Genomic DNA, 15,295 nt, shown 5'->3' with positions numbered 1-15,295 from the left:
TGTGGCAAAAATTATACAATTTCCCTCTGCTGTGATGGGAATTATTTCAGTTGCAGACCATTCTGTCTACCCTTAACATTCTGTCTTTTCAGTCTCCATTTGGGAGGATATATCCATTCTTTTCTTTAGAAACTTCAGCTCATTTCTTCACTTCCTTTAATATTTTTTTTGCAAACGCACATTCTAATAATTTATATATAATTTTGAAAATATTTATATATGTGCACAGAGTTACTTAACAGCTGAGCCTTTTGGTACATTCAGAGACAGATGAAAATAGTGTGAAAAGTGAGGACACACTAGCAGAGATATTTAAATTACTGTTGGATTCTAGCACTAATTCATCGATAGGTGAGTTCACATCACTCAGTGCTGATGACCTTCCAGGGAACTCAGTAGGACAATAGTTATTCAGTGAGCATTTTGCTTCCATTTTTGAGAGCAACCAAAAAGATTTTAAAAATCAGTAGTGTTTTTACAGAAGAAGTGGGTAAAAAGCATGCCAGGTTTGACTGTACTTGAGTAGACTGTGTGGTCAGAATTTCAGCAATGAGACATAGCTCCACTGAGATGTCCAGCTCTGGAAGAAAGAGATTTCTGCTACAATCCTCAGGTTGTTGTAGTTTAACCAGTGGTGCAGCTATGCACCACACAGCCTCTTGCTTGCTGTCCCTTCCACCCCCAGCTGGAAATGAAGAGCAAAAGTTAGAAAACCTGTGGGTTGAGATAAAGACAGTTTAATAAGAAAGAACCAAAACAAGCAAACAAATAAACAAACAAATAAACAACAAAAAAGTGAAACAACTCCACAAATCAAGTGATGCACAACACAATTACTCACCACCTGCTGACTTATGCAGTGGCTGCCCCCTGGCCAGTTGCTCCCAGTGTTATGCCTGTGCATTATGTTATACGCTATACAGTATGGGATGTACCTTTGTCCACGTTAGGTCAGCTTTCTGGTTCTGTCCCCTCCCTCCCAGCTCCAGATCCCTCTGCTGGCAGGGCAGCATGACAAGCTGAAATGTCCTTGGCTCAGTGCAGCACTACTCAGCAACGGCTAAAACATTCACATGATACCAACATAGTTTCATGAAAAGTCCAAAACCTATCATGTTCCTATTACATTTAAGTTAGCACTGCCATTTCAGTATTTCGCATTGATGCTTTGTTTTGTTTTTACATTCTGAGGCATAAAGTTAAAGAAGCCTTAAAAATATCTGCTAGGCGAAGAGAACTACAGAAGAGTTATGAACAAGTATATGGCAGGATTTTTCCAGGTCTTGTATCAAAATTTTGGGATCTGCTTCTCACCCTGAATTTGAAATATTGCAAAGGTAGTGGAATAGTTCCTCGAGTGAGCAATCAGGGTATGAAGGAGGCGGTTCATCTTTTAGAGTTGATGTATTTTCAGTATAAGTTACATGACTGCTTTTGAGGCCTAAAATGTATTTAGTCTTGTACTTCTGAAAAAGAAATCCTCTCTAGTTTGTATCTCATATGTACCTGGTAGTAGTTCGGACTTCCTGAAGTTTTCCCCTCCTGTTTCTTAACAGCATTCAGCTGACGATAGTTTTTCAATGATGAATTGATATTTGCAAATAGGAAGGTGAGCTGGATCTCTGAAACTGCTGATCTCTTGAGGTAGTCTCCAAAAATGTATTGCCAGTTGGTGTGACTTCCTGTAGACAAGTTATTTTATGAAGAGAATGATATTTTACCTGAAGTTAGGAACTTTGTAGCTTCAGTGCTGCTGAAGGGAATTAGTCCTTTAATTAGTCATCCATTCCTCCTCTATTACAATCCAGGCAGTTACTCAAAAATAAGTTATTTTGCATATTCAAAACTAAGAATTGAATGTTTAAAGAAGTTGTGACAGCAGGGAAAGATCAGACACTGCAGTCAGTGTATGTTTTATATGTCATAGTATATATGTGTGGTAGACTATTAACAGCAGATAATTTAGTACAAGTTTGTGCCTGTTGTCCAGTCCTACTTGAAGACAGTAGAGGTAAGGTGCTACAAGGAGAGAAACAGTGCATACAAATAGTAGAAAGAGCTGTGTGTCTGTCCAGCAAGTTGTGTCTTTTAATGTGATTTATTTCAATACGGTGACTGGAAATGCAATGCTGTTACACAGAATTTTATTTACAGGGGTCAAGTTCCTGCTGAGGCAGAAGCAAACTACTTAGAGGTGGCTAAATCCCTGGAAATGTATGGAGTGGATCTCCATCCTGTTTATGTAAGTATTGTTTAACCATTTTAATCTTGCTGGCAGTGCAAGAAAATCTATTCTAGTATTGTGGGGGAGTGCGTTTATACTGCTTAGTCACCACAGAACAATGAAAAAGATAGTAGTGTACTAAAGGAACGCAAAGGAAGCCTTATTTACAAACTGAATGAATAGATTAAGTCATTAATACGTACAGATGCCGAATGGTTTTCAGATGAAATGTTGTCATTGTATTGTGTGTATGTGATTACACCTATAAAAGACAATCTCTTCCCTGGAAAAAAAGAATTCACAGAAGTAACATGTGTTCAGGTTGAGCATCAGAAGAGGTAAGTGAGTGTTACAGCTTTTGTCTTTGACACAAGAATTTGCACATTATGAGTGTGTAAGTAATTAAATACAGATAACTTTTCAATACTATTGCAAGAACTAGCATGAGGCATCAGTAGCATGTCTGTCCTGTTCTGTTACCTGGTCTTGCTAAAGACATGGAACATGTTTCCAGTGTTTCCTCCACTGTACCATGCAGCACTGCACATTGCCTTTTCCACCTTAGCAAGTACCTCTGCTTCATTTGTAAAACATGTTTGTTAAGACTGGATCCAAGTCATCACCTGGAGGCTATGTGCTGCTGGTGGAAACGCCATCCTGTTTTGTTTGAATAATAGTGCAGGTGGCAGGCTTTCTTGAATAAAAGAAAATCAGAGCTTCGGATGGGAAGCTGCAAAGCAGATAGTTCACTGAGTCAGATGTAAGAATGCTGTAAAATTACCTGAAAGAAAATAAAAAGATCAAGATAATACCAGAAGATTATGTGTGTATTTCCTGCTGAACATTGTTTAGCCCACAATATTAAGTATTTTTAATGCTCCCCATGGCTTAATCATATTCATATCCAGCACTCCCACCCACAGAAAGCTGGGGGAGTTACTGAAAGAAGCCTTGACATGATCCAACAAAACCTTGTTAAATTAGTGGTGTTGGGGTTATTATTTTTTTCTCCTTATTTTGCTTATGCTGTGCAAAGAGATTCCTGCCTGGGGAGTGATGGGTGCATTGTACATGCCCAGGATGTACATGAATATCGTTGTAACCCATGAATATCGTTCTTTGTGTTAGAGTAGCAATGAAAGCCCTTCTTCAAATCTGAGGCTGTGATGAAAACAGCCATCTTCTCCTTGGCAAACATGTCCTTAATATATAGTTCTCTTAGTATCAGAAACTAGGCTCTTGGAGTTGTGTGTGAGAAACCTAATGCACAGAGAGGACACTTTATACAGTTTCTCAGTTTCATGTTTTTTTTTTTTTTTTTTGAGTTGGCTTTCTGCTAAGCTCATGCACTCAGGTTTTCCCAACAGCCAAAATTATTTCCACAGGAAAAAAAAAAAAAAAAAAAAAAAGTTTTTGCTTTTCATCGTTGCTTTCCATTGCTACAGTTCTTTCTTGCCTCTTTGTATCTGCACGTAGAAGTTTTCATACTGGAGTTTCCATCAGTAGATGAAGTGCTATGTTCCCATCTGTAGCATGCACAAGTCAGCCAGTCAGGCTGGCTTCCTCCTCCTAGACCTCACTGCTATAGTGATGTCAAGTGCAAATGTAAATAACTGATTGGTGTATGTTTTTATTTTATAGGGTGAAAACAAATCTGAATATTTTTTAGGATTAACACCCATAGGAGTTGTAGTCTACAAGAATAAAAAGCAAGTAGGAAAATATTTCTGGTAGGTGTATTTTAACTGCAATCTGTGTCAAAACCAGTGATATACTACAGAAATGCATGGCTTTGAGGCATAAGTTTGGAAGGTTAACTGTATTATTATTTTTTGAAAAGTATTGTGTACCTTGCTTGTATTACACAGGTTTTTCATTCTTTAATAATCCAAATATTGAAAAGGATGTTTCACATTAACATAGTTACTTTTAAAAACTGGTGTTTTTCTTTTAATATCTGGTTCAGATCTGAAAAAAATAATACAACGATGAATCTGTTCTAATCTCTATATGATTATACATATATATATAAATAGATACAGCTTTATATTATATTACTTGTAAAATTAAAGTCTCATTAAATTCTGTCTTTTTTCCCCCGATATTATAGGCCTAGAATTACAAAAGTTCACTTCAAGGAAACACAGTTTGAACTTAGAGTCCTGGGAAAAGATGTAAGTTTTTATTTAAATCAATAAGGAGAAAAAACAAAAATAATCAAGAGCAAACTTGTGCCCATGTAATTCATAGTTATTTTTGTTTCCATCACAGTTTATATAATTTTATTTAAATTTTCTTCAAGAAGCTGTATATTTAGTTAATTTTATTGATATTCACTGTCGGAAAACTATCCTTAAGTGTAGTATGTTCAAGATGGTGCTTGCAGTTTTATTAAAGAAAGTATAAAAGATTTTCTGCCCACTTAGTGTTGCACACTAGGGGAGTGAACTTCAGAAAAACAGGAATTGTTAACAAACCTGTACGATTTTTTACTGTGCTCTGGATGTTAGACTGCTTCTGTAGTGATAGTGATAGTGATTCGTTGATATGTACTGCTTTTAAATAAGGTGAAATCAACAGGGAGAGGTAGTATCAACTGGAAGCTGAAGCAAGGAAAACAGAGGAAGCTTTTAGACAAAATGAATTTTGTAGCGCCGAAAGAGAAGCAGCCATATAATACAGCTTGAAATACATTTGTCAGAATTTAACATGATTGATCCAATAGACTATTTGAGATAAAAAAAAATAAATTGCTGGTTCCAGTGGAGTTAGGATGACAAGGTGATAGAAAGAGATTTTTAGATTGACTCAGTGGAAAAAGGAGAATAATATTTATCATCTGTGCAGCATGAGGAGTGGGGAAGTAAGCAGGAGGGAATGCTAGTGATGTAGGGATGAGTTTGTGGGTTTTTTTTTTTTGTTGTTTGTTTTTTAATACTTTGTAGGCTTCCTTGGAATATCAGGGCTGAAAATTTATAGACAGAATAGTTGTTTCGTAATAAATATTTGCCTGTTGGCAGTATTCCACTTTACTTATTACCTACATTCGTTAACTTATCTGTCTAGTGGCTGTTAGACTCATCTGTGATGTTTTCTGTGAGTCCATTTGAAGCCTTCAGTACAAGCTGGGAAATGTGAGCATGCTGCTGACTGGTTGTGCTGGCTCTGTTACAGATAGCATTTCTTGTGCTTGTGCAAATGCACAGGCAAGTTTTGTGCTTCAGAAGTGGCTTGTTTGTATTTGGTGTGGTGAACCATGGGTAGTCTATTTCTGCTGATCCATTTATTGAAATCGGAGTTGTTTAAAGACTGGAGGAAGGTTGGGAAAAGTTTTCTCAATGTTTCTCTTGAAGGATGAATACCTATTCATGTACAAACAGGCATTGGCTTTGGGTGGATTGCAATGAAATGAAGCTGCAGTTTCTGTTCATTGGTACAGATGTATAAGGCTCTTTGTTTGTTTGTTTTAATTTTTGTTTCAAAATATGCAGAGTTGCAAAGGTTTAACATGATGAACAAAAAAAAACCCCAAAAACTTGGGAGATTTGGGAAATGTGCTTAAGTTTAGATCATGGATGTTGATGGCTGGCAAGCACTTGCTATTGTGATTTTAAGAGAAGCTCTTTGACAGCATTTGGTAATTTCAAGTCTCAACAGGTACTTCTAGGAAATTGTTTGAGAGAACAGTAAGTACAAGGGTGTGTCCCATCGTTGCATCTAATGCTCATTTGAAGTGTTTCTTCAGTTCTTCATACCTTAGCTAGTAAGGAAATGCCAGAATGTTGCAGAAGAACCTTACTTTCTCTTTCTGTAAACATTCTCATGGTGGTACTTTGAAAAAATTATTAATTAGGATTGGTAGCCTTGGTCTCTAGATTAAAGTCACTGATACGATATTATAGGAGACTAAACATGCCATTTTTGCTCCATCCTGTGTCCTGGGATATCACTTCACAGCACAGGGAATTAATACTTTCCTTGTAGCGGATGCAGTGTACCAAGTCTGGAATGTGCAATTCATTTCCAGGCAGTTCAGTTACTTGTATGTACATAACTCTTCGGGTACATAAAGTCTTTCAGGTGCAGTCTGAAAATGGATACAAGTCTAAGCAAATTTGAAGGGAGGAATGTTCAGAGTGTTGTTATTTGCTAGTATGTGACAGTACAATTACAAGAAAAAGAAACATGCCCCTAACATCAGTGAAAAATTGCAAAGGCAGTGGCAGTTATGAGGAACACTCTCCATAGGAAACAGGTGGAAGCACACCATCTGCTAAAACTTGTTGGAAAGCACACTAGAGATTAAATGATAGAGAATTTCCTGTGTCTTAGCTGGAGCTTTGTGGTATTTAGGAAAGGAGTTAATGTCGCATAATAAGAACGAATTATTTCTGAGTTTGAGTGCTGTCTTGAATCATATTTTCCATGCTGTAGTGACAACTCTGTGCAGGCTGGATTACCTTTTGTGTTTCCACACACTGGCTACTTCTGCTTACACCTTTGTATATGTATTCATCACATGGAAGCATTCTATGGTTTTAGTGCCTGTGAAGTGTTTCTCTTCCTCTGAATGGTGTTAATTACAGGAGCTTCTTTGATATCTTTCTTCAAATAATTCTGTATGAGATTTTTTCAGACCTGTCAGAAGACATGGAATGTGTACTTTCTGATAAATGGGTGGAAGTGGACACCTAATCTCCTTGACAGGTTTAGAGATGTCAGTCAAAATGTACAGCTCTGTGTCTGTAGGCTACCTCAGACAAGCTCTGTAGGGTGCCTGTGTTGGGATAAATTGTTTATAGCTGCAGCTGCCAAGTTTATTGCTTACATTGTATAACTTTTCATAAACTTGTTTCTTTAAGAAGCTCAATATATTTGTACTGTAGTAAAATAAAGATACTTCTCTCCTGTTTTGCAGCATAAGCTCTTGCAGTTATTCTCTCTTCCACAAGGACATTTCCTATGTTTTTAACTTGTTTATTCGGTGTATTTTTTCCTGCGTACCTATTGTGTAAAAGCATGTCTTTTGGGACTTTGGTTTTATCTTTCATTGCTTCATTGCTTTGCTTATATTACATTTTTTTCTCCCTACGGGTATTGTTATTATCCCTCTGTAAACAAAATACTGCTCTTGGTATTTGCCCGTCAGTGGCTTGTTCTGACATGCGAAATGTGAGACCTAGGCCAAGAAACAGAAGCCATTTTTCAGTAGTATTAATCATTGTATCATAATTGTGTTATCCCCTGACTGGACCTCTGATGTGAATTCTGAGATGTGGGCTTTTTGTGAAGCTCTGAACTATCAGAATGAAACTGGGAGCGTTGTCTCCTCTGTGTAGGTTGCACAGGAGGGTTCCGTAAACAGTCTAACAACAGTTTAAAATGCTGGTTTAGAGATATTTTGAAATTTGGTTTATTACAAGTCAAAACAGTCCCCTAAACAGTGTAATTAAAATTATTCACACATCCGTAGGACATATCCTCTTCTGCAGTCCTTCTTAGTTAGGTGAAGAGTCTTAGCAGGATACATAAGGTGCAGTAGGTAAAAACAGTTTTCAGGAGCATTACCAACCACTGATGCATGCTTGATGAACTTCAGAGTAGTTCCAAAGCATATAATGTTCCACAGTCTGGTGGCTGAAACTTGTCTAAATATTAGATGTGTTTTTTTAGTTGCTGTGGAAGACTTTATATAAAAATATAAATATAAACATAAATATAAATATATATATGTATGTATGTAAATGTACATATTTAATATCCTTTTATGTTTGTTAAAGTCTGAAAAATAGTCATAAGGTGGTCCTTACCTGTCACATACTATATTCTATCTTGAGTTACAAGCTCTAGGGAGGAGTGTTTCATTTGATTTATTCCTCTTTCTGTTTCTTGAGAAGATTTATCAGGGGCTGAAGAGATGTTCTTCCTGTTTGTGTGTCCAGCTTAGGTAATATTTCTGCTGAAGACCAAAACTGAACTTTGGTCTTTATTGTGTTTTAAGAATTACACGTGGCTATTTTATTTACGTTTGTACTCAAGCCACAGTTGTTATGGAGAACAGAGGTGAATAAGCAGTTAGGTCAATATAGAGCTGCTATTTTTTGGTTGGTTGATTGTTGCTTTAGGTTTTTTTTTCCTATATTTTTGTTGATTTTTTTTTTTTTTTAATTTCCCTAATTTTTAATTATTGAGCCATCACAAAAATTGTGAGAAGGGCTCATCTTAGTATTGAAATCTTCAGTAATGTACATTTTTGAAGGAGAAGTATCATTAAAATTCCTGAATAAGCTTAAATTTGCCACTAAGGTGTTAGTGTAAGTGCTGTTTTGATAAGCTCCTTTTTAACATTTTTTAAAATTATATATATATTTCTATATTCTACATATTTATATTCTGTATTTCTTTATATTTAGTATAAAAGAACTGTGCTATGCTACTTAGCTTATTACACAGATCCATTATGAGGCAGCGTTTAATATTTTTTAAAATTATATATATATTTCTATATTCTATATATATTTATATTCTGTATTTCTTTATATTTAGTATAAAAGAACTGTGCTATGCTGTTTAGCTTATTTCACAGATCCATTATGAGGCAGCATTTAATTTTCAGATGTGTGTTTTTCCTTCAGACTCAAACCTCACTGTGTTATCAGAAAGCTTGTTGGTCCCCTCCTTAATGTTGTTGCCAGTTTTCCCAAATCTGAATTCCATAACTTAACTTGTTGACAGTTTGTAGGGCTAGGCTTCCTTTGATTCTTCAGCCCTTGGCTATTGCATGCTGAGTAATAGCTGTTTCAGCATGTAGTTCGTCATGCAGATTTTTACCTTATTGGCATAAGAGATGAGTTCTCTTCTTGTAAAATAAGACCTTTAAAGAATAGAATCATTAATGTTTTCTGATCAGACCTTATGGTATGGCATCGTAGCTATACCATCTTATTTATTCTGCATATGGGAAAATCCTAAAACTGTAACTTAGAAGAAAAAATAGGGAAATAGAACATTTTCCACGATAGAAATATTTCCCTCAGTCTCCGTGGCATTCAGGCTAATAGTGAAGCATTACATAAATACTATATTTTTAAAACTCACTTCAAAAAGCAAAAGAACTCTGACTTCTCTTTACCTCAGTCTTTCCAAAACCCATAAACTCTCTCCTTTGAGACTGTATAATTAAATAAATTAAAGTGTAGCAGAGGATTCTTTGCCTAAAGTGAAAATTAGGAGTGAATGAGAAAAGAACAAGATGCTGCATATTTAAGGTGAGTAATTGAGTTATTCCCTAACAGAAGTTAAATGAATCGTTATATTGCATAAGACTTGTAATACCAGAGGCTTGATCTGATATTGTTGTTTGTAAGTATACTGTCTGCTACAGTTGTGTGGGTTTATATGAAATCATGCCAGGTGATAGTTTGATCCAGAAAGTATAATCTAAATTAAATAATACTGTAATTCTGCTTTATGTCAAATACCTGGATGAAAAGTATCCTTTGACATGCCTTCACTAAATTCTTCATTCTAATGTCGCAGAATATAAAAAAGAGGTATGATCTTTCAGTGAGTAAACTAGAATTTCTGGTTGCCAAAGAGGCATGAGCAGTAGTTATTCTTGGAAATTATAGCATAAATAGGATTTTCTCTCCATCAGTCTTCTTCAGGAAGTGTTTTTTGTTTTTTGTTTAGTTAATTGATTAATTAACTATTTAATGAATTTAGAAACTTAGAAATTTAGGTTTTTAGTTTTACTTTTTATATATTATAAACCTATTTTTCTCCAACTTAAAGCCCTTGTGAGTCCTTCAGAGAAGTTAAGATTCCTGTCAAGCATGAAATTGTTTTTTAAGCAACTGTGTGAATACATTTATGGAAATAATTGAATACTTAATCATTTTATCCTATGTGAGGCAATATCAGATAAATCCTAGTTTTCAGTATTCTCAGTGGCAACATGTTTGGCTGTGATGCGCCAGAGAGGAAAATGTGTTTTTGATGGAAGATTAGAATGTGATTTTCATTCCTTGGATATTTCATGGAACTGTCCCAGGCAGCCATTAAACTTTTACAGTGGAGTAATAAAATTAAAATTATCCTTGGGGGGGGTGGGGGGAAAATAAGCTTATATATATGTCTCCAATTTCTACTTTACTCAGGGAATAAAATTTCAATCATTCTAACAGCAGGTGCAGAGATCTGTCATTTTTACTGTTACTTGTTTCAGGGTGGGGGAAAGGCTGCCTGAGCAACTCGTCTGTGATTTTGTGTTTTTAACAGACATGTTAACTTAATTTTGTTAGAGATGTTGAAGTCTAGAGAACATGCTGAGTTAGTTCACAGACTACAAGTTCCTCGCAGGTCACAATACCTGATTATGTATGTGAGAAACCTGCTTTACCTGCGTATGCATGGCACTGCAGAAGCATAACTGGCACTAAGGCAGCTGTTTCCTAAAACTATCTGCCCAGTGTGGTGTGACTCGTAGCCTGTTTGTAAGGGAAAGGCTTTAGGACTTGGCTGTGTTACCAGATCGTGCTGAGGATTCATACTGACATATACAGTCAGTGCACTCATCATTTTGCAAATAACAGGGAAAAAAAAAAAAAAGGAACACTGAATTTTACTGAGCAACAGATACATGGAAATGTATATTATGTGAATGTTGTTGAATGTTTAACTTGTTGAAAATGAGCTCTGTGATATGTCTGCTGCTGCTTCATGTCTACTGGAACCGTTTTATAGTTTGTATGTGTCTGCCTTCTCTTTCATCTCTCCCTGTGGTTTATGGTTTCCTCATGTCTATGCACTGAATGCCAAATAACCAGGGAATAGATTTTAAGCTTTGAAAATCCTTGTTTATTGTCTTTCTTCACTGTTGCCTCTGCAGGTCAATTTGAAGATTTTAACCTTTGAACTTTTTCCAATTATTTTTAATTACTCTGAGGCTAGCTTTTGTGTTCTATTCATCTTTCCTTCTCCCCATCTTTTTGATATCCGGCTTTATGTAAGTTCTTCTCTACTTGCATGTCTTGTGCATTTTCTCCGTGTGTTGTTACTTGTTAGTATATATGACAAATATGAGTTCCTTTCTTTAGTTTCTTTCTGTCCTTTTTTATATTGCTAAACAGGTCCTTGTGAAGATTGTATTTGTCACTGACATGAGGTGAAGCTTCAGAAAGAATGAAAAACCTTTTTGCTTTTTAGGGTAGGAGAATAGCTGACGTCTGTGAACCAGAATCAAGGAACAGAAGTGCGATAATCATCTTGCTGTTCCATTTTTCCGTATCTAAGGAATGCATTTTTTAAGTAATTATTTTCAACTGATGAGAAACAAAAATGAATAATTTAATTTAAAAGAACAATCACAGAGAATTACGGGCTTTGCTTTTCTTCATATTCATGACTTTTCTTATATGCACTGATATGTGATAGTCAGTTCCTGTGTTCAGTAAATGAAGAACCCTTTCACTGGTAAAATCCCTCATAACAATAATGATTTCTTTTGTCTTGCTTTCAGTGCAATGAAACTTCCTTCTTTTTTGAGGCACGTGACAAGATCACATGCAAACATCTCTGGAAGTGCTGTGTAGAACATCATACATTTTTTAGGTAAGTGATACTGATGTTGCGTTTTTCTTGCCAAAAAAGAGAGAGACAGTATTGAATAATAAACTATAAGGTTTGCTTCTGAGCAAGACATTTTTGTTTTGATTGTAGAATGTTCTTAAAAGCTGATGCCTTCCCTTTCCTTACAGTGATATTTAAAAAAATGTTTACAAATCTTTGAGAAATTCAGTGGTTTATTTTGTCGAAGAATATTTTTTGAAGCAATATCTCAAGTTCTATTACATAAATTTTAACTAAAGTATCCACATATATATGGCAGGCTTTAAGCTGCTATACACGTTCACATATTTAACCATCAAATTCTCTGTAGCATCATTGACTTTGAGGCTTTCTGCTTTCATGCATTAATTTGCCTATGATTTCTATGTAGCTCCTTAGGGAGCACAGAATTTCTTTTCTTTATAAACAGACTAACTGCAGTTCTATAATGTTTAGCTCATTTACTGCAGTGTATGAATTTTTTCTTATATTGCAGGTCTTAAAACACTTTATGTACTATCGCAAAATACTGGCAGAAAAGTGCAAGGGCCTCTGGCTAAGAATCAAATGAGGAGTTGATTGGGGCTGGTTTTAGCAGTGCCATGACTGAGTAAGCTCAGAATTCCTGCTGCAGTCTCATTACCATGTTATGATGTTTTTGCTTGCTCCTGTGAAATGTTAAGCAAAAGGATGCTGGTGCCAGCAGTTTACAGTTGGCCTTGAAATAGAGTTAATCAAAAGAGGAGAGCATAAACATGTGACGATGTGGAGATCTCAGACCCACAAGAATCTGTCAGGAGGTGCGGATGAGGAACAACTGACATAAGATTACTTTTCTGGAATCTGAAATCTGTGTTTCCTTTTCTTGGGAAGGAGAGTTGAGGCCTATCTGTTCATTTCTCTCTGTTTTATTTTTTTAACTACATAGAATGCCAGAAAATGAATCAAGCTCTCTGTCAAGAAAATTCAGCAAGTTTGGATCCATAGGTTATAAACATCGATACAGGTGAATTTATTCTGTTGTTTAAATCTACGTTCATTTAATTCCATCTTCATTCCTTTTGTTCTTCTCTTTCAATGAAAGAAATGTGCTGCCCAGTCAAGAACTTGAGGCAGTCCTGTTCACAAAGCAAGAATCAGCACCACTTTACTACACTATTTTGACAGTCTAGGTGCAAATGTGAAAGTTTCTTCATATTACCCAGACTACTAGAGCTGGCTAGGCCCTGCTGGTGTCCATCAGATTTTTCAGGTGTGTTTTGCCCTTAGTAAAGCTATATTGGCTGTCACCTGTTGCCTCTGCTCCATGACTTTGCTGGGCACAGAAGTGAGACTGTTTGTCTTACAGTTCCATGGATCTTCCTTACTTCTTTTTTCAAAAAAACTGAAGAGATAATCAATTAGTGGAACTCAGAATGGCAGCAGTACTGTTTTTATCTGCTATCAGAATGTTCTATTTGCTTTGATAGTTTCCCTTCTTCGCTTTTAATATCTGTTTTAGCCCAAAAAGCACTAGCAGTGTTTTTATGCCTGCATGTGTTGTGGTTTTGTGATCTTTGTTGTCGGTGTTCCACATCATATCACGTAAAGTAATGGGTGTTAAAGTTAATGATCTGGTTCTGTGGGATGCCTTCTTTGGGCATTTTGGTTCTTGGAGAGGAGGGGAGGAGTGGCATTCCGGGAGGACTTCTTGCCCACGGGAGGAAAGGCTGATCTTCTGCCTGGATATGGGCTGCACTCCCTCTCTCTTGCTCAGTTTCCTGTGAAGAAAAGCACATGGTTCCTCTGTAATCTACCAAGTAAGGTCTCAGCTTTGGACACGCTTGTTTTGTTTGATTTTGTTTGATTTAGTAAACTGATGTTCCTCCTCAGGTCATTGCCGTTGCTAGGTTCTGACTTAGACCCATCTACTATCTCCTTACCATGCCCCCACCCCCGTTTTGTTTCTCTTCGGGCCTGTACCCCCTGTCACGGACACAGATCTAGGGATAACTCCGTGACAACATGCATCATTATCTCAAAGCAGAAGCCATAGTTCCATCACTGTGCAGTGTGTGCATGAGACCATGTTATTATTTTTAGTCCTGGCTTTCAAAAAAACACAACACAGCAGCTTCCTTAATATCAGATGTTTTGGTGAATATGTGAAGCTGTTAGTGTGAGTGCAAGATATTATCTGGGGACATTTTGTTAAAACCATTTTTAGAATTTGTGGGATTGGTGTGGTTCCAGATCTGGAAAGCTGAAAGGAAAGATAGCTAATCTGTGAAGATGAAATTGAAATTGAATATAAAAAAAAAAAAAGGCATTATTTTGATGTAATATTAGAAATTTTTCTTGTCCTTCTTAATCTTTTTACAAATGTGGAGAAAATCATAGTTCTCCAATGCTTACAACCCCTGTGAAACTCCGGGTGAAAATTCAGTGGATCCTGGTGGGGTGTGTTAATGTGGCTCAGAAAATCTGCAGTGAGCATCTATGTAATTGCTTGTTGCTTGCTACTGTGATACTTGATGACTTACAAATCACAGAACTGCAGGTGTTACGGGAGTTAATGGCTGTTACTTCCTTTGTATTTTAAGTTTCCAGAAGCAAACATGGAGTTCTGAGGAGGAATATGGAGTACGTTTCACATTTTTATTATGAACTCCTTATTCTTTGTCCTCACCTGGAAAGAAAGGCATCAGAATGAATGCTGAATAATGCGTTTACTTTTAAAATGGTGTGTTGTGGAAGAGCCTTGCTATTAAGAGGGAATCAAGTCTTGTACTTGGCTTGCAATCAGTCACCCTGTGCTAGTGAGAGCACTCAGTTATGCTTTCCTTTGCACTAGGCTCTCCTTGCTTATTTTCTTGTCTTTCCACTACAGCAGAGCCAGTAGCTTCTTACTGACTGAAACTGAACAAAGTTAACTGTGCATTCTTCAGAGATAAAAACTGAACGGGAGATCTCAGGATCTAGCCAAATTACTAATTATTTAATGATTTACTTTTCTCTGCAGGACTATAGGGCTGAGAATGAGAAAGGAATAGCTCCAAAAGTGTGCTATCTGAGCCTGAAGCATTTTTCTATTTAGAGATCCTTTGTTTCTTAGTTTCCCCAACTATTAGTCCAAATGATTTTGTTGTGTTTTCAAGTGGCAGGATGTCTTTTCAAATGACCAGAGACCCTTCTATTCAGCTCCCACGTCCTGACCAGTGCATTGAAAGAAGTCGTAGTAAGACATATCCGAAAAGGGCGCAACAGACAGGTAAGTTCTTCTATGCTTTACCTGTGGAAAAATTTCAACCCTGGTGTGTGGCGCATTTCTCTTTCAAGAGCTAACTCAGGATAGGTTCAGTGTCCTTGAGGGTTTCTCATGATGAATTCTGCTTTCTTTTAAGCCAGCATTTGTAGTGGAAGAGAAGTTAATGCTATCCACTATAAAGTTTTAACGTGATTTAGATTTGTGGTCTGGAAATT

The 15,295-nt window shown here is 36.5% G+C and overlaps 1 protein-coding gene across 3 annotated transcripts in view; it reads left to right on the top strand.

Annotated features, from left to right (window-relative positions):
* Window positions 1–15,295, top strand: part of EPB41L4A (erythrocyte membrane protein band 4.1 like 4A) — a 107,604-nt gene that overhangs the window by 55,978 nt on the left and 36,331 nt on the right. For all 3 annotated transcript variants that reach the window (XM_015849456.3, XM_085529865.1, XM_085529864.1), the window contains 6 exons: window positions 2,155–2,242; window positions 3,866–3,954; window positions 4,335–4,398; window positions 11,745–11,836; window positions 12,762–12,839; window positions 14,971–15,083. In XM_015849456.3, the coding sequence (XP_015704942.1) occupies window positions 2,155–2,242; window positions 3,866–3,954; window positions 4,335–4,398; window positions 11,745–11,836; window positions 12,762–12,839; window positions 14,971–15,083 (524 nt within the window). The remainder of the gene's footprint in view (window positions 1–2,154; window positions 2,243–3,865; window positions 3,955–4,334; window positions 4,399–11,744; window positions 11,837–12,761; window positions 12,840–14,970; window positions 15,084–15,295) is intronic.

This window comes from Coturnix japonica, chromosome Z (genome assembly GCF_054131305.1).
Source record: "Coturnix japonica strain WE chromosome Z, WE-NBRP24, whole genome shotgun sequence".
NCBI classification, from domain to species: domain Eukaryota; kingdom Metazoa; phylum Chordata; class Aves; order Galliformes; family Phasianidae; genus Coturnix; species Coturnix japonica.
The sequence above is the reverse complement of the archived record's forward strand: the minus strand, read 5'-3'. Positions and strand labels throughout refer to the sequence as shown.